This window comes from Saccopteryx bilineata, chromosome 6, assembly GCF_036850765.1.
Source record: "Saccopteryx bilineata isolate mSacBil1 chromosome 6, mSacBil1_pri_phased_curated, whole genome shotgun sequence".
In the NCBI taxonomy this organism is placed as follows: Eukaryota; Metazoa; Chordata; class Mammalia; order Chiroptera; family Emballonuridae; genus Saccopteryx; species Saccopteryx bilineata.
The window spans coordinates 131,194,623-131,217,609 of NC_089495.1; the positions used below are offsets into that span (position 1 = coordinate 131,194,623).

The 22,987-nt window shown below is 49.1% G+C and overlaps 1 protein-coding gene across 1 annotated transcript in view; it reads left to right on the forward strand.

Annotated features, from left to right (window-relative positions):
- Window positions 1–8,792: 8,792 nt before the first annotated feature.
- The window catches only part of DPP6 (dipeptidyl peptidase like 6), a 590,008-nt gene continuing 575,813 nt past the window's right edge, over window positions 8,793–22,987 (forward strand). The window contains exon 1 of the mRNA XM_066235792.1: window positions 8,793–9,144. Coding sequence (XP_066091889.1) covers window positions 9,085–9,144 — 60 coding nt within the window. The 5' untranslated portion in view covers window positions 8,793–9,084. The remainder of the gene's footprint in view (window positions 9,145–22,987) is intronic.

Below are 22,987 nucleotides of genomic sequence, written 5' to 3' on the forward strand. Positions count from 1 at the left end.
CCTTAGGAGTCATGGATACTTCTATATCATGTGACCCTCATTGCAGATATCTTAACATATCGTTTATTCTTGCGCGACTTAGTAGTCTTTCCCTATGAGCTATAAGTTGAAAATTACTCTAAAATAGTCTATACATTCCTAGTCTACTCTCTCCTTATTTTACTTTCCCGGATGTTTACACTGTACCTGTTATTATATGGTTTTCTCCCCAAATAAACCGCCCACTTCCACACCTGTCCAAACCTTTGCCATCTTTAGCCTTGTATCTTCCAAGTAGCCTTTTGGTTTGACCACACTGATCTTCAGGGCAGGAGTAAGCTAATACATTCCTGTAGCCCTTCTCGGCTCTGCTATAACGTGGTATTCCTTAGATTTTTGTGTGTAATGTCAGCAGCGTCAGAATGCTTTTTTTTTTTTTTTTGGAGGGGAGTCAGGGAGATGAATACTTTATTATTGCATATTCTCTGGATATTCTCTGACCCTGCAATACCACTTCTGGGGATTTGAAGAAATCCGAAACACTAATTCAAAAAGGTACGTGTCTCCCAATCTTCACGGCACATTCCTTACAATAGTAAGGAAATGTTGATGCAAAGTAGGAGCTTTAGAAATGTGTGTGTGGATTAAATAATCCGTAGCAAGTTGGGAGAATGAGTCTAGTTATTTCTTTTATTGTAAACACAAACACATACATGCAGGTGAAAAGAATATTTTAAACCAAACCAAAATGCAGATGACTACTGGTGAGAATACAAATTGGTGCAGCTGCTATGGAAAATAGTATGGAGGTTCCATAAACCATTAAACACAGAACTGCCTTCTGACCCAGCAGTTCCACCTCTGGGGATTTATTTGAAGAAATCCAAAATACTGGTGAGAATACAAATTGGTGTGTCCACTATGGAAAAGAGTACGGAGGTTCCTTAAAAACCATTAAACACAGAACTGCCTTCTGACCCTGCAATACCACTTCTGGGGATCTATTTGAAGAAATCCGAAACACTAATTCAAAAAGGTACGTGTCTCCCAATCTTCACGGCAGCATTATTTACAATTGCCGAAATACAGACACAACCTAAGTGCCCAGCAATAGGCAACTGGATAAAGATGTGGAATATTACTCGGCCATAAAAAGAAGGAAATCTTACCATTTGTGACAGCCTGGATGGACCCAGAGGGTATTATGCTAAGTGAAATAAGTCAGTCAAAGGAAGAAAGAAAAATACCATTTGATTTCACTTATATGTAGAATCTAAAAAAACAACATAAAGAAACAAACAAAACAGAAACAAACTCATAAGTACAGAGAACAAATTTATGGCTGCCAGAAGAGAGAGGGATTGGGGGGGTTGGGTGACTAATCCAACTATCTACTCCAAGGTTGTGGGTTTGACCCCTGCTCAGGGGACCTGCAAGAATCAGCCAAGGAATGCATAAATAAGTGGAACAATAAATTGATGGGTTTTTTTTCTCTCTCTAAAATCAGTCAATCATAAAAAATATATATATATTTTTAAAAATTTCCATGAGCCAACGTTTCAGGGTAGATTTCCTAGCCACAAATTCCTTTTGTTTTCTGTTTCCTGACAATGTCCTTATTTCCTTTCATGTTCAAGGAGCACGTATCTTCTTCCCACCTTGAAAAGTGTGTCCTTTCTACGCACATCAATGTTCTCTTCCTCTCCTTTTCTTTATATATAAAAAACCCTCCATTCTTTAAGGACTAGCCAGGGTGACAAGTAAAAAAAATAAAAATAAAAAAAACTTGCTCTTTTAGAACTTAACCATGACCTTTCAGGTTATGAACAACGCCAGCATAAAAAGCAAACACTACGAGGCATCTCTCATCCAGTTCATGCGCCCTTACCATTCCCCGGAGGCTTGCTGGTATTGCCAGCCAAGCACACGCGGGGCCGTTTGACCACGATTACTGGTATTATTGTCATTTGCCTGCTCTGAAAATGCACGTGGGTTGTTTTGGAAGAGGAAGTTCTGTTAATCTACCGTATTTGGGAACATTTCACTTTTATCTTGTTCATTGTCATGGGCTGTGTTACTATCACAAATCAAAGTGATGCTATAAGTCCCCTGCCCCAAACCAAAAGAGACTGGTGGCTCGGACGACGGGCGTGGCCACACCATCCCGACAGTAACGCTTTCCTGCCCTCTCAGGGTCTGGAACTCGGCAGTCACAAACACACAGCCGTCCTGCCTCTGGCATGGCTGTGTCTACCCTCCATGGCTCAGAGCACCCCGTCGGCCAGGATCTTCTGAATCCCCCAGGGGGTCTGTCTCAGAAAATCCCTGCAGCCACGCACGGCCAACTCCCTCTCCCGAGCACTTGCTCTTGAACTTCGAGAACGCGAGAAAAACGGCACAGAGGCAAAATCTGCAAATCCAGACGGAGAGTGAAACTAGTTCTACAGACACCTGACAGCACACCCTCCCTTCCCGCTAAGACCCAGTGGTTGTGAAACAATTCCCGCTGAATCACCATGAGATCAAGTCCAAGCTCCACAGTCAGGCATTCAAAGATCCAGCCTGCTATTTATTTTTCTCTGCAAAACCGTTGTTGCTAGAATAAGGCTGAGCTGCTGGGAAGGAACAGAGAGGGATTCCAGCAGGTTCCAAGTGTGACAGCCGCATGCCCAAGATATAGGGACCATCAGAAATAACTTCTGAGTCAGTGTAGAGAAAGGGCAGAGAAGGATGGTGGAGAGAGAGAAAAAAACAAGCCAAGGAAAAAAAAGCAGTTGTCTTCAATGTCACTCTGCTGAATTTACCCAGCCTGATTTTAACACCGAATTATATACACGGTTAAACCTAGAGGACAGACGTTGTCCTAGGAATATTGTGTAGAAGTTTGGAAATAATAATTGGGTACCCTGAAGTGACCACCCACAGTCAATGAAGAGCATGCACCTGTTGTCGGGAGCGACAGACTCTTCAGACCCGTAGGACGGAAACTGAGACTCGGGATTTTATCCGTCCAAAAGTGATGGGGTGGGAATTCACTTCATCACAATCGGCCAGTATCCTTCTGGCAGGGAAAGGGAACAGATCACCCTCTCACGAAGTCTCCTAATACCTTGCCCCCTTCCATACACATCAGATCCCTCTGCACAGCCTTGCCGGGGAGTTGGTGAGCAAGGGAGCACACTGTGTCATGTATAGCAGCTTGTAAGTGCCTCTGGGAAGCAGCTGTGCACAGGTGAGTGGACTGTTTTTGCTTCTGCAAGACTTCAGGTTCTGGCGCGCACACACGGTGAGCAGCGTGCAAACCCGTAGCTCCGAGCGCCAGGGGATGCCCGGCTTCCCCGGCCAGTGTTTGTAAATACACTGCCGTGAAGGGAGCTGTCAATGCGAGTTGTTTTGTATCCCCTGTTTGGGATGGTTCCTTTCAGAACCCACAGCATCAATCCATAAGGCTTAGGTTCACAGTCCTTATCAGTTCCTGCCTGGGCCTTGCCAGAAAATGGGGGTGGGGGGACAGCGAGGGGGGACTGATTTCTCCCACCCTTCAGATGAGACCTGAGTGTGCCGGGCTATGTCCCCTCTGAGACCTCTCCTTGTTCCCATCATTACGGGATGTTCTAATGTCCTGAAACCAGACAGAGTTGATGGTTGTTAGGTTGTACCTCCGAATGCCTCTTGGGTTGGGGTGCCCCTTAGAAACAGACTCCAAATCCAGGCCGACTGTGTGCAAGAGGTTAAGGTGGACGTTGGTGCCAGGAACATCCCTGGGACCATGGAAGGTGAGGTTTGAGATGCATTAGGCCCATTCCTCAGGACACAGGCTCCATGTTGGTAATGACCACGGGGGGATTTGATGAGGGAAAATGCCCCATTACAGGAAACACTTCATTAGTGAGGAGCTACTAGACCGCCGTGCACGTCTGACTCCAGGAAGCTGTGAAGGAGGCCTGTGGGTGGAGCGCAGAGCGTGTTCCTAACAGCTGTGGCTGATGCAATGCTGTGAGAACATTCCAGCACCTGAAACCCTCCTAGGCACGCCCAGGAAGGAGCTCGCCTGCTATAAGGAAGTGACTCAGCACCAACCAGGCAGCTCTCTGACCTTTTTAGCCATTGGCTTTGAAGAACACGCTGTAACACCCTATAGGCTGAACCTGTGTATATAATAAGCTAGCTTACTTCCTGCATAAAGTGGATCTGCGTCACTGAACCTGGTCCCCGAGTCGGGTCTCTGTGTTTCCGTTGTCCTCACCCCTGGTGGGCCTTGTCCACAGAGGCCTGGCAGGGTCTCGGGATATTCTTGAATACAAGTTGGGCCATCTGCAAGGTCCCACACCTCCCGCGGCAGGCCTCCATCCTCACCATCCCTGCTGTGCTGCCTTAGGCTGGGAGGAGGGAGGCGGGCTCTCCACATACCAGCTGGTGCCTCTGCCAGCGTGGCTGCTTGTGGTTGGAGGTCGGCCAGGGCGTCCTTGTGGTCACCTCATGAGACCCAGAAGGAAAGAGAAGCCAGCAGAGTCCACTTCCAGGGTGGGCTCTGCAGACTTGGAGAGAAAGAGTCGACAACACCTCAAAGCTATCTCATCCTGGGTTCTTGCTCCCGGTTTAACTGCTGGAGGGCATTTATCTGCAAGTCCCATAGGTCAGTTATTCTGGATTGCCACAGGGGGAGGGACAAGAATTCCAGGGCGCTTCCAGCTCCCCACACGCCCAGAGTGCAGAAAGAGGCTTCAAGCCATCAATTCAAGCCTCAAGCCTGTGGTTGCAAGTCAGGCTGCTAGGACCAGAAACGGCCAAGAAGACACAGGCAGGGTGCCCACAGAGCCTGCTGCCCTTTTTGCCGGACAGCGGAACCATGGGGACTTAGCTGGCCCCACCTCAAACCCCTCCCTCCAGCATCAAGGGCACTCAGGACACCCCGGGAAGACAAGGCTCCGCTGGGACTTGCATTGTGCGTGGATGCTTTTCACAAAGTGGACATACTGTGGACGTCTCTCCACACTGCCTGTCTTTCCAACAGGAAACACGGGAGTCATCATTATGCCTGTCCCTGCTCACCCTAAGATTTTAATAGCCCCTTTTCCCTTTCTTTATGACATGCTTGAGAAGAACATTTGAAAGTGAAAGAATCAGGCTGTCAATCGAGAAGACTGAACAGACTGGAGGTAGGTGAGGAGACAAAGTATCAAGACAGGTATATGTCAGAGCAGAGCAGAGCTGGCATGACCCCAGGGAGGGAGCCAGCAGGACTCACTGGAGTCACCAAGAACGAGAGATGATGACAAGAGTCTCCCACGGCAGGAGAACGGTTCCAGAGAGCAAGGTGGCACCTAGAACAGACTTCTAATCGGTGGGCCTTGTTTGCCGAAAGCCACCTTGGACTGCTTCACAGTTATCCCAGGGTTACATAATCCACCGTCTTTTCATAATGGCCCCAAGTGCCAACGCCATCAGGAGAACAAGTCTGGCTGGTCGACGGGCAAGGAGTACACGGCGACCCCGCAAGCACAGGGGACCTGAGTCCTTGTTCCTCGGAGAGCAGAGCTCCCACCCCGGAGCCTGGAGCGGCTGGAGAGCGTCTCAGGACACTGTGGAATTCAGGAGCATTCCAGAAGGTCTCTGGATGCCTTGGTGACACACACGCACTTTGTTGGAGCAGAGACGCCTGCCCCGTGGAGCGCCCACTGAGAATTCAGTGAGGTGTTCAGTCATAGTAACAGACGCGCCATGAATTATGGAAGTGGTAGGGGCCCATCCCTGGAAAACCTTCATTACCCTGCGTGCATGTTTCTCCATCCTGCGCGGTCGCTGAGGGAAAGGAATGAGCTATATAGTAAATTCCATTCACTGCTGTCTCAGATTCCGGGTGGGAGGCGAGGTCACCAGCCCGCATTTCAGTCACCCGTTAGAAACATCCCCGGTGTTCGTGTCTGCCTCCCTCTGCTACAGGAAGGGCTGGCTGCGACATTGCTGAAATGAGCCCCTCTTCTGAAGCAGACTACCAGAGGCAGGGACATTCAGTCCATAACAGGACAAGGCCCACAACGCCTTTGTGGTGGCAGCCAGGCTTGGGACTGTGAGGGCGGACAACCTTGGAAGACGGGGAGGGGTCAGGAAAGGTGAAGCCTTCCTACCAAGGATGTGGCATCGCCTCTCAAATGCAATTTTAAATAACTCACAGCGTTTGGTGGCCCGGCAGGGACCTCACAGCGCACTCACTGGGAGCACATTAGCAGAAAGCCAACAGCTGCTCTCAGGTAGCCACTTTCCCCTTGGATATGGACCCTCAACCCTGTGTGTCTTTACACTTCGAATGAAAGTTATATTAAAAAACAAAAACCCCAAACCAGTAGCCGAACAAGGGCCATCATGCGAGGCCGTGTTTAACTCTGTAAAGGTGATGTCATATTTGACTTGCTCCGTGCGCTGATTCGCACGATAGGAAGGAAGCCAGACGTTCGGACAAACTGCTTGGATTTTCCCTTTGGGATCTCAGTGGTCGGCATTTGCTCCAACATGAGGCCCCCTTGGAAGATGACCTAGAGGCTTGACAACAGCATCTACCCTGCAGTGAGCAAAGACACAGCCCACCTGCGTCCAGAAGGAAAGAGAGCTGTGGCTGGAGGGTCCCGGGAGGGGACAGCAGCGGCAGAAAGGAGAGAAGGACCACATGTACGTTCATTCCCTTTGGCTTGCTTCTTAGACCCTGACAGCCCAGGATTGAAACGCGGGGTCACTCCTGAAAACATGGCCAGATCTGGAAGCTCCACTTTCTACTATTAAACAAGTAGGATGCATTAGTGAAGCTGGCCTCACTGCATGAAATGTTCTAGCCTTCTCATTAACTATTAAAAAGCAGTGGTGTGGGTTATGGTCAGCGGCTCTCTGAAACGATCCCGCTGGAAGTGGCACGTTTATTAGGAAATGCAGACTGCTTAGTGTGAGGGCAGTCTGCAGGGGCACCCCCAAACAGAAGATTTTTCTGGTGTTGCCTTAATAAACTTAGTTATGCAGCGAAAGGGATTTCTGAGCAGTGTGAAAGGTGTGGCCTGTTTTTGTTTGTTTGTCTGTTTGCTCCTCATGGTATATGAGAGAAGGGGGAGGTGAACCAAGGGAAAAATTATTAAACAAAAAGAAAGAAAACAGGACACCCTGCAAATAGGAAAATATACTCTGAGCTATCCGGTTTTAGCTCCAATGAGGAAAGAGCTTAGAAGTCATCATGCCCACCCCTATGACAAGAAAAACCCACACAGACTCAACATCAGTGATGTTTCTCAGATTCCGAAGGGAAGAGGGGTCCCAGGGTGCACAGCTCCCCGAGACCTGCAAAGACACTGCTGACCTAGAGAGGAAGCCCAGGGGAGACACACGGGGAAGAGCTGTTCCTTGATAATGTTGATGACCCTTTAGGACTCACAGAGGGGCAGTGTGGGAGCAAGAAACTCCTTGGCAACACTCTGCGGGGGGGGGGGGGGGGGGGGGCAGGCATCATGCACGTGTGGATTTTTACCTCCAGAAACACCAGAATTGACCAATAGCATCTGTAAGCAAACGTGAAGTCATATCACCATCTGATGACTCCCCCTTCGCTGTGCTAAGCATCTTGTACACGCCAACCAATATTTTGGAACCTCAGTTTTCTTTACCTGCAAGATAGCCCCGTAACACCAACCTCCTGAGCTGGAAAAGACATGGGAAATAACTTGCCCAAAGATGTCCACTAGGGAGAACAAACCCCGAATTCTAAGCGGTACATGCTCCATCCATCGGTCACACCGATGCCCCAATTGTGCCCCACAGTCATAGGACAAAGTGTCACGAGTTGCTGTTGAACTTCTCTAGTGGGCAAAAGCCACCAAACACAGTTGCTTATTTTTACAAAATGGAGACGATTCTCATTGGGACTTGGGAATAGGAAGGAAACACAACACCCACAAACAAACACGCTGCGGATGTAATGTTAGGGACCCAGTGTGGCCTGGGGAGTAACGGAGAATGCTGGGTCTCACAGATGAACCCAAATCCTTCCTTCACTGTAGAGATGGTGAAAGGTAAGCAGGTGGGGCTAGGAAACCAGAAACCCAATCACGTGGCTGGATAGTCCACCCAGAACATTCCATCTCAACTCTCTGCCAGGATAAATCCAGACCCCCCCCCCACACCCCACAAAACTGCACTCTGGGTTAAGGACTGTAGCTGCAGCCTAACGTGCTCCTGGTCCTTTATTCCGACTTGGGATTCTAAACTGTTGCAATGCAGTCTCCACCGCGCAGTGGTCCTTTCTTGGTTTGTCTCAAGTTCCCCAGGGTCGGCTTTCCATTTCTCTCTCAATGCTGCTTAATTAGGTCATGACTTGACAGGTGCAAAAAAGAAAAAAAGAAAGAAGGAAAGAAACAGCGGAGGCCCCCGGACGCTGCACACAGCCGTACCGCAGACCGGAGTGGGTGCGTCCTGTGCCCTCCCCTAGCGCGCGTCCCGCGGAGACGGCCCGGTAGACCCTTCCGGCGTGCCGCCGAGGGGAAGGGGGCCGACGTCCTGCGCTGTGAGTGGTGGGGACTCTGCCAAAGAGCCGGGCAACTGTCCCGATCCTTCTCCGCCCCCGCCACCCCCTCGCCTCCCCGTGCGCCAGCGCCAGGCAGAGCCTCGCTGCCATCTCCGGACCACCCGGGAAGACTGGGCAAACGCAGGCGTGGGTGGGAGCGGCCAGGAGCGCGCCCGCCTCTCAGACCTGCGGATAACTACCGCGTGCCGGGCGGGCTGGGGCTGGACAGCACTGACGACGGTGAGCACCGGCTCTGCCCGCAGGCGTCGGGCGCAGGGCCCCAAGCTGCCGCGGTGTCCCCACCCCCTGCTACCCATCACCAACCTCGTCGGCCCTGCTCGGGGCTCCCCTGGGACTTGCTGGCGCTTCTGGTCGGGAGAGTTCTGGACGGGTTCCCAGGAAAGCAGCGCCGGGTACAGCGCCCTCGGAGCGGCCGGCGAGCCCCGCGGAGCCAGCGCGCAGCGACGGCCTTCGGCTCCCGGTCCCTTCGGCGGAAGACGGCCTACTCGCTGCCTCGCGCCCGGAAGTTTTGAAGGTGGAGAAGCGGACCCCCAACTTCTCCGAACATGAATCAAACCGCGGGCGTCTCCAACAGCGTCAGGTGTCCCCCGGGCAAAGGCCACAAGGTAAGCGACCAGCGACAGAGGACCTGGTGCGGGACTTGGAGGGCAGAGTGAGGCAGTCATGCGCGACGAAGTGGCCCTCGCCGGTTTGGGGACTGAGAGGTGCCGGTCCCTCGGCGTGCGTGGAGTCCTCGGGTCCCGACGGCTGACGGGTCGCGGGAACGGTGAGGAGAGGCACTGGTTCCTGAACCCAGAGCCAACGCCTTGTCTGCGCTGCACCTTCTCGGGCGACCCGGCCCGTGAAGCTCCGGGAGCGCTGCGCCAGCTCTGCGGGTGGGTGGGGCAGCGGTCCCCGGGTCGCCGGGCTTCCCGGGAGGGGAACAGCGGAGGAAGCTGGCTGGGCGGAAGTTGGCGGGAAATTCCTCGGGACGCGCTCTGGCTCTGCGCGCGCACTCCAGCCCGTGCCGCGGACGCGCGCTCCATTCATTTCAACCCGTTGCAGCGAACCTGGAGTGGTTTCCAGGACATGACGGACAGTCGGACAAAGAAGAGCAGGCAGCGGCCTTAGTAGTCGAGGCAGAATCCTCTGGTGGCTCCGAGTGTGTCGCTTCCCCGCGCAGTGCACTCGCTCTCCACAGGGGTCCCGTGTCCACGCGGATCGTGTGCGCGCAGCCTGGCTTGGCCATTCGCCTCTGTGGCTGACCTTAGCTTGTGGTTAGTGTGCAGGGAAATCCTCCCCTGGGTTACCTAGGGGAGCCCTGCAGCAGTACATGGATTTGTTACACATTAAAAACCATTTCTATTATTATTTTTTTAAATAAATTTTTATTAATGGTAATGGGATGACATTAATAAATCAGGGTACATATATTCAAAGAAAACATGTCTAGGTTATTTTGTCATTAAATTATGTTGCGTACCCTTCGCCCAAAGTCAGATTGTCCTCCGCCACCCTCTATCTAGTTCTCTGTGCCCCTCCCCCTCCCCCTAACTCTCTCCCTCCCTCCCTATTATTTTTTAAAAAACGAAGGAAGACGAGTGTTTTGAATCTTAGATTCGGTATGTACCCTCCCCCCCCCCCAATCTATGCTGTGTCTTTTAGCTGCTGTTGGCTATCCCTAGCTTTGCCTTATACATTTTATATGCAGACAGGTGTATGTGTTTATTAGAAGATTGTTGTCATTAATCTATTCACTGGGGGTCGGACGTATGTGCAGTTGGAGTTCACAATGCTATTGAATTTATCTGGTGAATAGAGGAACCTCTGATCTGCTGAGTTATGTGAGATGAGGATTTGGGACCGGACGCCTTTATTTCAGCTGAGTAATACACAGAATTTGCTACTTCAATTAGTTCTTGGGTCAGATAACTTAATAAGCAGGTCATAGCTCCGGCCTCCATTCTTGTGAACTGTGATTCCACTAGTTAACTAACGCTTTTCACATTTACTTTAACATCCAGGGGAAATATCTTTTTTAATATGTAGGAGCCGGTAGTAAAAGATTTTAAATGAAAAATAATAAAGTTTCACACGTCTGTGAGTGTATAGTAGAGATATCTTTTGGAGTTCAAAGAAGATTCAGTCGTTTCTTTTTAAAATGCCTTTGGTTCCGGTGTCAACACGAATTGTATTGCAGGGTATTGACATCAATAAATGTTTCCAGGAAGCGTTTGAACAGACAGCAACAACTTAGAAGGTCCTAGGGAACCTGTTTGTCAGGAGGTGGGAATCACCCTATGCAGATAGCTTGTTCCATGATATCATATTAATGCAGTAAACTGTCATCATCAGTGTCTTATTTGGCAAATATTGACAACTCCTATTAAGTCTCAAGGTCTGAGCACCCAAATGCAAGTTTAGACATTACCCTCTCTCTCTAATATAGAACATAGCTCTCTATTCATGCTCACTCCTTGGACTTTCAAATCGTTGATGGTCCCCATTGCCGGAAGCGAGGTATTGCTCTCCATCTGCCAAAATTAGAAAAAAGACCATACACACACACACACACACACACACACACACACACACACATATATATTCAAATTTCTTTTCCTCAAAGAAGAATCCACCGAAGCTGTAGTTTGCTTTCAAAGTTTGTGAGTTTGTAGGGTGCAGTCTGTCTTGAGGGTCACTGTGATGAAATGTCAGTGCTGGAGATGAACTTGATGTTGGGGGGTCAGTGAGTATTCTGGGATGAATGAAGGACACATACATAGCAAGGGGGGGGGTTAGCAATCATCTTTGAAAAGTACCAGAAAGACCACAGGAGACTTAGGCTGCAACAGTGTTTCATGGAATATAAAACTCAATAACTCCAGTTTATTATTGTATTTGGAGGTTGAATAAGGGTGTTTCCATGTTCCCTGCTGTTCTGGGGGTTCATCTGGGAGACCCCGTGGGGGGAAACGTTCCAGCTGGCCTCAGATTTGTGCTGTCTTCTTGTTTACTGGTCACTGTGAAATCAGTTTCTCTTGGGCACATTATGATTTGTTCTTGTGCGGACATTGCTTGGGAAACATTTATCGTTTTTCTGTTTTAGGATGGCTACTCAGTGGGTGAGTGTAGACATCTTTAGATGTGCTTATTGACCATTAGGTTCATTGTCGCTTCCTTGCTACCTCCTTCAGGGGTAACTGACCATCGGCTAATCACTGTTACGGATCAGTCACAGGTGAACTAACACCATTGCCTTTCCCAGCATGAGTGGGAGCCACTGTCCCTGAGATGACAGTTTCTGGAGTTGTCTCCCAGGGGATGAAGAAATAAAAGGTCCCTGTGGGATCCTGCCGTCATAGCTATGCCACATTGGTCTGGTGCTGGGCACAGGGACAGCTAGCTGACAACTACCTCTGTTCTACTACTGGTCAAGGCCTGACTGGTAATTGGACACTGCCAATCAAAGACCCACCTGGAGCATTTTCACGGCAGCAGGCTCTGTGCCACAGGTGCTGGCTGCCTTGGCCAGCTCTGACATGCTGCTCTCTGCAATGTACTAAGTGTCTGTCTTTGTTTTTTCTTTTTCGTTTCTTTTTTAAACCACAGAATGATAGACACTTTAGGATACTAATGATTACAGAAATCCACATGTGAAGAGAAAAGATAGTTAACCAAACTGCTACCTGTGTTGAACTCAGAATTAGGAAACTCTTTTCACTATATTTTCTGCAATCAAAATGTAGTGTGTGTGTGTGTGTGTGTGTGTGTGTTTAATGCTGAACAAATAGATTTTGTGATAATATGAATGTTATGAACATTTAACATTTTGGTTTTGAAAACTTAATATGCCACCGTATAAGAATGTTTTAAAATCCAGTGTAACTTTTATGTAAAAAAAACCTGGCCCTGGCTGGTTGGCTCAGCGGTAGAGTGTTGGCTCGGCTGTGGAAGTCCTGGGTTCAATTCCCAGTCAGGGCACACAGGAGAAGCGCCCATCTGCTTCTCTACCCTTCCCCCCCTCCTTTCTCTCTGTCTCTGTCTTCCCTTCCCACAGCCAAGGCTCCACTGGAATAAAGTTGGCCTGGGTGCTGAGGATGACTCCATGGCTTCCACCTCAGGTGCTAGAATGGCTCTGCCACAACAGAGCAACGCCCCAGATGGGCAGAGCATCACCCCCTGGTGGGCTTGCTGGGTGAATCCCGGTCAGGATGTATGTGGTAGTCTTTCTGTCTGCCTCCCCACTTCTCACTTCAGAAAAATACAACCCCCCCAAAAAAAACCCAAGATAAACCCCCCAGCTTTAACCCAAATAGGTCAAACTGTGCTGTTGTAGTAATAATCGCAGGAAACATTGTGGATACTACTGCCGCCAGCCTAGTGGGGGGTGGGGGGGCATCACCTCCAATGCTCTAACTGCAAAAAACATCACAGCCACCATGCGCCATAGGACAGGGTACAGGACAGAAATTCTGGCTTCTTACATGTTCCCTGGACTCCCTTGCCGGCATGGTGACGGCCAGTTGAATAGCCTTAGACCATCTCTTAGCCAGAGAAGGGGGAGTCTGTAGGATCGCTAACACCTTGTGCTGTTTTTATGTGACTCTACAGGACAAGTAGAAGAAAGAACCCTAAAGGTCTTAGAGAATGCAGCCTGGCTCAAAGCTTCCAGCCAAGAAGGGCTTGAGGCTTGAGGACTCCCATCTGGTCAGCTCTACAGAAGTCTCTGCCAAAGTTAAACTGGTTGTTACCTTTCATAGGCCCACTAGTAACCCTCCTATTCATACTTCTCTTTGGCCCCTGTCTTTTCAGGATTTTCATGTGCTTCATACAGAATTGAGCCTAGACTCTCACCAATAAAACTGCGGGCCAATTATTCTTCCTCCAGGCCTCGCACAGAGACCAACGAATACCCCAGCAAGTATAGGCTTTCTCTCTTAGGTGTCCGCAATGCCCCTTCTCAGCTTGGAGCAGTCTTAAGGGAACAATACCCCTTCTCTTTTAATACCAGAACAAGATGGGAATGATAGATAAAACGGCTACTCAGTCACTGTCTTTCTTAAGCACAATGCAGGCTTGAAGGATGAAGGAGGACCTGCCTACACAGTGAGCCGGCTCAGACCCCCCTTGCAGCTCCTGGATGCTGATAAGGGACCATTGGATCAGGGTGCAGACAATTTTGAGGAACTGGGGCACCCCTCCCAACCACAAACAGAAGAAGCGATCTTGCAGCTGCCTTCGCCCAAGGCCCTTTGACGAATCCTTATAACCTCTCTTCTATCCCTCCCTTGGGGCTGACACCCTTTGCTGGTCTCAGCCCACCTGCACTCAGGCATCTTTTAAAATAAATTTTCCCAGGCCCTGACTGGTTGGCTCAGCGGTAGAGTGTCAGCCTGGCGTGTGGATTTCCAGTCAGGGCACACAGGAGAAGCACCCATCTGCTTCTCCACCCCTCCCCCTCTCCTTCCTCTCTGTCTCTCTCTTCCCCTCCCGCAGCCGAGGCTCCATTGGAACAAAGTTGGCCCGGGTGCTGAGGACGGCTCTATGGCCTCCACCTCAGGCGCTAGAATGGATCCAGTTGCAATGGAGCAACACCCCAGATGGGCAGAGCATTGCCCCCTGGTGGGCATGCTGGGTGAATCCTGGTCGGGCGCATGCAGGAGTCTGTCTGCCTCCCCCTGCTTCTCACTTTGGAAAAATACAAACAAACTAAAAAATAAATAAAAAATAAAATAAAATAAATTTTCCTTTTGGAACGCACTAGCCTTATGTTTTCGGTTTGGCCCACGGTTTCTGCCTTTCACTTTCCACCAACTCCTACCTTCTTGGAGTGCTTACTTTACCACAGGGACAGGGACAGCAGGGGTATGGCCAAGGGCCTCAAGGTCTCTGTCCTTTTCCCTGTAGGACATTAAAGAGACAAAGACCTTATCACTTAAAAACCATAGCACCGTTTGATAAATTAGAATTTATAAATCCAAAGGCTCTCATTGGTTCTTTTTTTTTAAACTCTTACAGAAAAGCAAACACCAGTTTCCTATATCCTCTCTCCAAGATGCCACCTGTCTCCTTCCCACTCTGCCCTTCCTCTTTCGACTGAGGTCAGCAGACTTTCCCTCGGTCTGCATGTCTTTGGGATGAAGCCCCCCCCCCCCCCATTTTCACGAGTTAAAGGATTTCCCACTTTGATTTCATGACACAGCTGGGCCACCCACGCCTCTCCTGTGGGAAGCCCTCCCTCAGAATCAGGTCAGCCGCTGACTCACAGCTGCTGTGACCAACTCAAGCAAGCCCTGCAGATGGCTGAGCCCGCCCTAACACGGTTCCAGTCCTGCCCTTTCCCCTTCCCTCACACATTATGCTGTACAACCAACCACACCGCTGTGCCAGGACGGAGGCTTCGCAGAGCCGGAATTCTGCTGAGAAGGAGCTGTTCCATCATACTGCGTGGCTGAACCTCTCATGCTCCAGTTTGCTTTTGTGGATGGAGTTTCAGACCCTTCCACCTGCTCCGGTCCCTGTCCATCCCTGTTCCTGACCTCCTTCTGCTTCCTGACTGACCAGCTTCACTCATCCTGACCATGGACAGCCGTCATCATCTGAGGTAGCACCTGGTCTCCCTTCGCAGGGAGAAGCATCCATCCCTGAGACGTTTAAACAGGGTCTAGTTTCAGGGGGTGACATTAAGTGCATACATTTGATAAAAATGGAGATGCAGTGAAATACGGGCAGGACTCTTGTTCCTGATTCCTCGCTCTTGGCATACTAGTTCATACCAGGCTGCTTCCTGGTCCGCGCTCTCGGCTTGAGCACACATCGGGGACCCTGTCTGCTAGACATGTGCACATGACGCCTGTGGGATGCATCACTAAGATGTCACATCAGCGAGAGCTCACACTCTGCCTGGCCCACCATGACTCTTCCTGCTAAACAAGGAAGCTTGCTTGTTTGGTGGGGACCTTCTGAAAGAAGTAGAAAAGGGAACCCATCTAAAGAAATAAAAAAATATTTTTTCTTCCTATGCAGAATCTAAATCATCCAGAAGAATTTTAGCAAATTTAGTGTCAGGTGTGCAATATATTATATATCACTCCAGTGTCTGCCAGGGTATTAGCTGAACATGTATGGATGCAATCATTGGTTTTGCATTTTTACTGACTTTTAAAATTTTAATTGTACTCTCTCAGTAAAATTCTTCTCTCAGTAAAATACATAAAACATTTGTAAGCTCATGCATAAGTTAAGTTTCCAGGAAGACGGGGCAGAAAAAGGATAGTAATTATTTTTCTGGTTTAGCTTGTTGAATTATTTTCTTTTTTTTTAAGTTGAAAACTGTAGCTCAAATGCAGGATTTTAATGACCTGACATCTTGTGCCTCATGGAGGCAATAGACTGGAATTCTACAGACCACCCCCCTTCGGCTCATCTCCTGCCACATTTTTAGGGCCTTAGGAATGTTTGCACTGTTTTTTTTTTTAATTATTAAGTGAGAGGCCGGGAGGCAGAGAGACAGACTCCCACATGCACCCCACCTGGGATCCACCCAGTGAACCCCCTACAGGGCGATGCTGCTCTGCCCATCTGGGGCTGCTGCTCTGTCACTCCGCAACCGAGCTACTTCAGCACCTGAGGCAGAGGCCATGGAGCCCTTCTCAGTGCCCAGGTCCAGATTGCTTGAACCATTCAAGCCATGACTGTGAGAGGGGAGGAGAGAGATGGGGGAGGGGTGGAGAAGCAGATGGTCACTTATCCTGTGTGCCCTGGCTGGGAATCGAACCCGAGACTTCCACATGTTGGGCCAACGCTCTACAGATGAGCTAACTGGCCAGGGCCCTAAGGATGTGAACCGAGTTATGAGACTGCAGTCAGAGAAGGAAGTGGTCAGTGCAAGATTAGTTAGTGACGGCTTCTCTGGAAGTAGTATGCATCGCTGGGTGTTCTCATGACATGCCCGTGATTGTCGGAAAGCCATGCGGATAAAGGCCTAAAGGAACAAAGCTGTCCGCTTCCCCAAATGATAACTGTAATCCCTGCCAACCCAGGCACCCATGGGCTATTGTATACTGTAGACAGTTATTATGTAACATTTTCTATATTTACTTCTGGCTGTTTTTTACTTGGGACCACTGGAAATAGATTCTAATTCCTTCCAGCCCTGGGGCAATGTGGCTTAACTTCCTCTGCAGAATAGTCCAAAGTTTGAGAACTCATAAAAACAGACATTTTGTTTATTTAAAAAAGAGAAATAATAAGTGATAGTGTATAGGCTTTTGGGGAAGCCCATTGTTTCTTTCCTGAGTCATTCATCACCTGCCTGTTGAACCTCTGGGTAACAGAGGTGCTGTCCTGCCTGCCATTCCCTCCTGGGCACCTTCCCTTCCCTTCCCTTTCCCTTCCCCTTCCCTTTCCCTTTCCCTTTCCCTTCCCTTCCCCTTCCCTTCCCCTCCCTTTCCCTTTCCCTTCCCTTTCCCTTCCCTTTCCCTTCCCCTTCCCTTTCCCTTCCCTTCCCCTTTCTTTTCCCTTTCCCTTCCCCTTTCCTTTCCCTTCCCTTTCCCTTCCCTTCCCCTTCTTTTTCCCTTTCCCTTCCCCTTTCCTTTCCCTTCCCTTCCCTTCCCCTTCCCCTTCTCTTTCCCTTTCCCTTCCCCTTCCCTTCCCTTTTCCTTCCCCTTTCCTTCCCCTTCCCTTTCCCTTCCCATCCCTTTTCCTTTCCTTTCCCTTCCCTTCCTCTTCCCCTTCCCTTTCCCCTTCCCCTTCCTCTTCCCCTTCCCCTTCCCCTTCCCTTTCCCTTCCCTTCCCTTTCTCTTCCCCTTCCCTTTCCCTTCCCTTCCCTTTCCCTTTCCCTTCCCTTCCTCTTCCCCTTCCCTTTCCCCTTCCCCTTCCCTTTCCCCTTCCCCTTCCCTTTCCCTTTCCCCTTCCCCTTCCCCTTCCCCTTCCCTTTCCCTTTCCCTTTCCACAGCCTCACCTCTCCTGTTTGTGGTGCAGGACTCTGTCCTCTCCTGGGGACAGCTGACCAGACCCAAGCTGACCACGTGTCACTAGGGGAATAGATTCGCAGGCTAGGCTGAGCCAATTGAACCCCCTCTTTTTGGGAATTTGAACCAAGAGACACAGAGACATCGTCATAAGGGGACGGGTGGGGGGTCTTTATGTAGAAGAGCACATCGCCATGCGTGGTCAGCTACGGACAATGGTGGAGAGGGAATCCAAGAAGCAGCAGGGGTAATATAATATATACATTCCGGGGTCCCGGAAATGTGGGGAACATGGCCTCACTTTCAGGCTTTCTGATTCTAGTTCTTGTGAAGCTCATCTCTACTTCTCTTTATTTCTTTTCTTTTCTTTTCTTTTTTAGTATTTGGAGACGTGTGTGCTGTTATGTAAAACTGGCAGAAAATCAAGAAAGGTTTCTCATTCCGAGTAGGATTGGCCCTTACCTCTTCCACCTCTCCTCGCCACCCAGTCACACTGTGTTTTGTTGAACATGCTTTTTGCTAATAAGCAGCTTTGTGTTCTGACCCGTGTGTCCCAAGAAGGACCAGTGAGAAGGAGGAAAAAAAATGTCACTGCATTGCTTTCGAAGCAGGCGTCGGAGAGATGGCTACCTTCCAGGTTGTTGTTCTTGGCTGAAGTACGCGGAGCTGAATTGATCAGAAAAATAAGGGGTGTCTGCCAGGCTTTGTGGCAAGAGATAAAAGGGAACAAGACGGAAGAGATGGTGTCGTAGGTGGCCAGAAGAGAGCCACTGGGGAACAGGATAGACATGTTTTTGTTTTCTTGTATCTTGCTTCAATACAAAGTGTCAATATAAACCCTTGGGGGTTGGCTAATGTGTTAGGTGCTAGGCCTGGGCTTTGGGGAGCAGTGGAGCTGGGTGGTTGGATGTAACATTGAATATGATAAGTGTAGGAAGAGAGTCTAGAGGGGACAAGGTGGAGGGGGGGATGCAAAAAATCTAGATTGTATCCTTCCTACATTTGCTTGTTGTTGGTTTTATTTTATCTGAATTCCTCTGACTGGCTGGCCCCACTTTGCAATCAAATGAGCTTTGGCAAAAAATGGCATGTAACGTGGAAAAGCTCCCCAGAGGCTTCAGAAAGCACAGCCGTGACCTCCTGCCCCCTCTGCCATGAATTGACCCGTGTTATAGGGCATAGGTTAGATTCACGGGATGGTCATGAACAGCCTTTCTTACCCGCACCCCCCTTCCCTGAATTATGCCATCAGAAGAAACAGTTAGCTGTTAGTAGCCAGGTATGTGAAGATATTACAGCTTTTTTTTCTTCTTCTTTTCTTGGTCCTTTTGCTTTACAAGCAGTGTGATTTCGGAAGTTAAAATGCTCAGCTCAGTCTAATGTAACAAGGTTAACTCCAAAACTCGTGCAGAGGCTGGTGTCTCCTCCGCCCAGTGTGAGCTGCTTCAGGTCTGGAAGCTTCCGGCGGGAAGTGGGAGTGGGAGGGGCTTCTCCTGTCTCTTCCTGTTCCTGTGTTTTACTTCTCCAAGACTGGGTGCAGGTGGAGAAGAAATGGGGCGGGGGAAAGGCAGAGTGTGGGTGCAGTTGTGTTCTGGTGATAGGTCTCCCCAGAATTAGCGGACACTTGGTTCTATCCAAAACATCTGCTTACACAGTTTGCCCAATGCAAGAGGTCCTTGAATATGTGGCCCTATGAGAACGTCTGTGAACAGACTTGGTCCACTGGGCATGGACCATGTGACTCCTTCGACACTCTGGAGAGGAGCAAAGGTCCTGCAGGGCTCCCTGGAAGTGACGAGTGCACAGAGCTGACCCTGTCCTCGTGGGGAGCTTGTTGACTGTTTCCTGTGGGTCCTGCACACAGGGTATTTATTGTAAGGTGAGGGTAGCTTGTCCTCTAGTGGTGACACCATCTCTCCCCCTCATGCTTCCTTTGGTCACCTTCTGCTAGTTACATTGCTCAGGTGGGTGGAGTTCCTTCCTAGCTGGCTCTCGTCCATTCCTGGTTCAGGGGAAACACCCGCGTTCCCCACCCTCACTGTTACTGGTAGATGTGCTCCCAGTACGACCCCCTCTCTTCACATCTGGCTGCTGGAGAGGCTGGCTGGCTTCAGGTGGGGTCTAGCGACCACTGCTCTGCCCCCAGGGCCTTCTGGGGCCCCGTTTCACATGCCTTGTGTTGAGAGGCAGCCTACACACTTCCCTTCTCCTCAGCCCGCGACCCCTCCCTTCCTCCTCCACCCAAAACATGGAGAGCGTTCTACCAACGCTCTCCACCCGAGGCTCCCTCCCGGGTGAGGGACAGGTAAGGCGTGCTCAGCCATTCTGAACCCTTTTGTCATTTTCTTGATGAATATACTAACAGACCACTTTAGGCTGGAGGGTTACTCCATTTTTAGGGTTCTTCACCTTCGATGTCTCTGTGGAAAGGGATGTAGGGCAACCCTGTTAAACTTGGTTACCTTTCTACTTGAGGTGATCTTGCGTCTCTCAGAATAGCAGGCGGGAGGTGATGGGACCTGTCAAGGGAGATCTAAGCGGGGTGCATGTGTGCGTGAATGTGGGGAGAATCTATTTTGGTTCACGTGGTTTAGAAAGGATCCTGGAAGAGTTGGGGTTTCGGCGGGGCAGTGGGGATGTGGCGTTTTGGTTGGGACCGTGTTTCACCTCAGGACCACACACAGCCTCATGAAGGTGGAACGTCTCCTATCTCCTTCACACATTAGGTACTGTTTATGGGCTCACATGGGAAAGAGGGAACTCTTGGATGACTTCACCCTGCACACTGGAATTCTCCCAACATGTAGTGTTTGTCAGATATTCCCATACATAGTAGTCACTTGGGAGTTCTCATTAAAACGCAGATTCTCACTGAGTCATTTTGGGGTGGAGCCCAAGATTTTGCATTCCTTCAAAGAATGCCAAATGATGCTACCACCGCTGGCCTTCAGACGACAGGTGCAAGGCTTTGCAGCTTCTGCCGAGTCGCATAAAACATCGTCTGTCGTACATTTCATGATGTCCCTATGACATCTTATTGGAAGTCTGCCCATTTTGGGAAAATAATCTTAGTAGTTGTTACCCCAGAACGGTTTCTCCTTTTTTTGAACTGTAATTAGAAATTTTGGTGCCATTCCTTTGGAAAGAAGGATTGACATGGAAAAATAAATAAAAAGAGAGAGCGAGAATGGGGCCTCTATTGTCCACTACATCATTGATGGGCTTTGTGGCTGTCTCCAAAGGATCGACCACTTGGATTAAAGACGGACTGTTGTGTTAGGTGGTCTCTGGGGGTCTGGAAAATACTAATATTATATTTGTAAATATAGTGTGTGCTTATCTACTCAGTTACATTATTTTACAAAAACAACTTGGGACCTAAGTCTGTATGTTTGCACATATATTTATCTTTGGAACAGAAGATGGAGTGTCACCTGGAGTACATGCTCAATAAATATTTGTGAGTGTCGATGACACAGAGGACCTGTGACCGTGGGGGTACACGAGCCGGGATTCAAATAGTAAGGACTCCATGAGGTTTTAAAAAAACAGCAGATCTCTGTTGCTGAAGGACGCTGACTTCCTAAAGTGAAAATGACAAATTTGGTCATACTTGGGCGCGTTGACTTTCTCATCTCTGACTTTGATGGGGGCGGCTAATAGATGCCACCCTCCCAAAATCTGATAGGATCAGGAGAGTAAAAGACCTCTATGCCTTATCTTTATAAATACAATGCAATATTTTTTGGGGGTTTTTTCTTTTGAGGAAAAAAGGCAAAGAAAACCTCTTATTTCTTTGCCCATGCATTTTAGTGATGCCGTATCAACAAAACCGCCTGCTTGCCTGAAGATAAAATTCACGGAGACATTATTGAAACCACCCGCTCTTTCCAAAGAGTCCCCTGTATTCTGACTTCCTCCAGTAGCTGTGTCAGTTCTATCCACTGTAGAACCCACTTGGTTGGCAAAACCATCACTTGAGCGATGAGCTGTCATGTTGTGGAGGAGAGTCACGTTGTGTCACTGGGTGGAGGATAGTCAAGCCTGGTGGAAAAGACACCCAGTCATAGTTTTTGAACAACAGGTTATTGCAGGCAAGGAAATGTCACTCTAACATTTACTAGCAGGCAGAGAGGAAGGGGGAGGGGGCAGGGAGGAGCCGTGAACTCCTTAGGGATGCCCGATGACACATCCTTGATGTAGCCAGGTGATGCAATGAGATGGAGGTTTCTGTTTATCAAGAAGAGCAGAAGAACACCCATTGTTATTGCACCTGTTACATTGTAGCTCTCACTTTAAGGCACAGATTGAGTGAATTGATTTACCCAAAGTAGCTTTGAAGATAGCCCATTCCACGTGTAAAACTCGGGTCTCACTCGGTTTTCAGGAGAGGGAAAAGACCTCCAAAATACATGTCTTAGGTATGACGGGGTGGGGGTGGGGGATTTGCAGTCTTCTTCTGGACAGATATAGCAATACAAGAAACATTTTAAATTTACATGGCTCCACGTTGACCTCCACTTTGTGACGCCAGCCTTTTGATGGCTCCGTTGATGTCTATTTTCTGTGGCGTTTCTTCTAAAATAGAGACTTGGAATGGAAGTGTCCCGGGATGAGGTGGGGTATAAAAACATGGTGCTGAGTGAAAACCCGAGGCTGGCAGGAGCCCTTGCAACACTGTCTCGGTATATTTTCATACCTGAGGCCAGAGACCTGAAGTTAGAAAACACCAGTGATGGGATTAGGGTTGTGGGAGGAAAAATTATTTGGATCTGGGTGAGATGTTATGGGAAATAAAATAAGTTAATCTGATATCTGAAGCAGTAACTATGCAGTAGTGAAAATATAGTTTAAAATAAATAATGCACATTTACATCCTTGGCCAGTTGGTTCAGTGGGTAGAGTGTCAGCCCGGGGTGCAGACATCCTGGGTTTGATTTCTGGTCAGAGCACATGAGAGGTGATCATCTGCTTTTCTCCCTCCCTCTTTCCTTTTCTTTCTCTCTTCCCCTCCCGCAGCCAGTGGCTCGAATAGTTCGAATGTCAGCCCCAGGTACTGAGGATAGGTCGATTGATTTGAGCATCAGCCCCAGATTGGGGTTGCCAGGTGGATCCCCACTGGGGCGCATGAGGGAGTCTGTCTCCCTTCTTCTCATTTAAAAAAATAATGCACATTTACTCTGGAACAAAAGTGTTTTGTTTGTTTTTAACTTTCTTTGGTCAAGAGCCAGCAACCCGGACAAGGAGAACGTGTCCCTTTGGCCATAATTAGGGAAGAACAGGAAAAGGTTTATCTGTGGATTCAAAGGGGGCGTGATTGCTGGAAGCGATCGTGTTGTGCTTTTGCAAAGAGGACTAGGTGATATTAAGTAACTTGCCTGAGGTCAGATGTCCATTAAGATGCAGATCTGGGAGTCTGGGTCTAGCTACTTAATTCTAATACCCCACTGGAGAGTCCATGGTAGAAAAGAAGTAAATTAATCAAAATGGTCATTTA